Genomic DNA, 1052 nt, shown 5'->3' with positions numbered 1-1052 from the left:
AATCTTTATGAAGAAAAAAATTTCTGGCACAATTTGATTTGAGGGTATCAACTTTTATAGTTTCTTGCTCATTGTGAACGCTCAATTTAGTGCTATTTAATTTGTGTCTAAGGCCAACAAAAATATAAATACAAATAATTTGGCACACCTAAAATCTTTCGTGACACAATCAAACTCGACTCCAAATTGAGCATGTCAAAGTCGACTCTGAATTGAGCATCGGAGTCAAGTTGGATATGACTTGTTAATTTGGGACTAAGCAATGGATGAACTTATACACCTAGAATTTATGGTATTAACGTGCTCCAATAAACTGTTCACTTTAAAAATATTATATTTTACATTACTAAAATGTGCATTTTGAATAAATTTGATTACAAAATCAAAGATCTGCGATCAAGTAGTTTATTTTTGTTGTGCGATGAAAATAATCATTAGGTTTGAAGAAATGCATAAGACTGAAACTTTAATAATTACACCATGAATTCTTCCACGGCTGCTTGTGCTATCCCACCACCGTATCCTGCACCAAATCCAAATCCTCCACCCAATCCACCTCCACCACTGCCACTGCCTCCGCCACCAAAATCTCCTTCTCCTCCTTGAGCACCACCTCCAAATCCTTCTCCAAAACCAGAACCACCCCCTGTTCCTCCACCTCCACCCTCACCCCCACCGCCACCTCCTAAATGATCAAAAATGAATTTTGCATCATCGAAAGAACCGTTTGAGCCAACTAGCTTTCTCGCTGTGGTGGTGCAAATAAGAACACCGAGAAGAACCAAGAGAACAGATTTGGAAGTCATCTCAATATGCAAGGAAAAGATAGCCTTGATGGTGAGAATTTAGGACACGAAGACGTGATTATATAATGCTTGAATATCATTTATTTGCATTAAAGTTCATGCTTGAATTAATGTGTGAGTTAGTGGGGGTCTCATTGTTGGAAATAAATAATTAGTTGCAGTAGTGATCAGAACAATATAATGTAGAAATATAAAACTTATCGTCTGATCGAGTCTCGTGACAGCACGATGTCCTAAAGTGAAATT

General features: G+C 37.4%; 1 protein-coding gene across 1 annotated transcript; it reads right to left on the bottom strand.

Moving 5' to 3' along the window:
* Nucleotides 1-473: 473 nt before the first annotated feature.
* LOC111387138 (glycine-rich protein 5-like) lies at nt 474-806 on the bottom strand. The gene has a single exon (XM_023011669.1). It carries the CDS (start codon nt 804-806, stop codon nt 474-476), a length of 333 nt encoding a protein of 110 aa, XP_022867437.1.
* Nucleotides 807-1052: the final 246 nt, after the last annotated feature.

This window comes from Olea europaea, unplaced genomic scaffold (genome assembly GCF_002742605.1).
Source record: "Olea europaea var. sylvestris unplaced genomic scaffold, O_europaea_v1 scaffold392, whole genome shotgun sequence".
In the NCBI taxonomy this organism is placed as follows: Eukaryota; Viridiplantae; Streptophyta; class Magnoliopsida; order Lamiales; family Oleaceae; genus Olea; species Olea europaea.
The sequence above is the reverse complement of the archived record's forward strand: the minus strand, read 5'-3'. Positions and strand labels throughout refer to the sequence as shown.

Coding starts and splice junctions, on each gene's coding strand:
- LOC111387138 (XM_023011669.1), bottom strand. CDS start 806: ATGACTTCCAAATCTGTTCTCTTGGTTCTTCTCGGTGTTCTTATTTGC.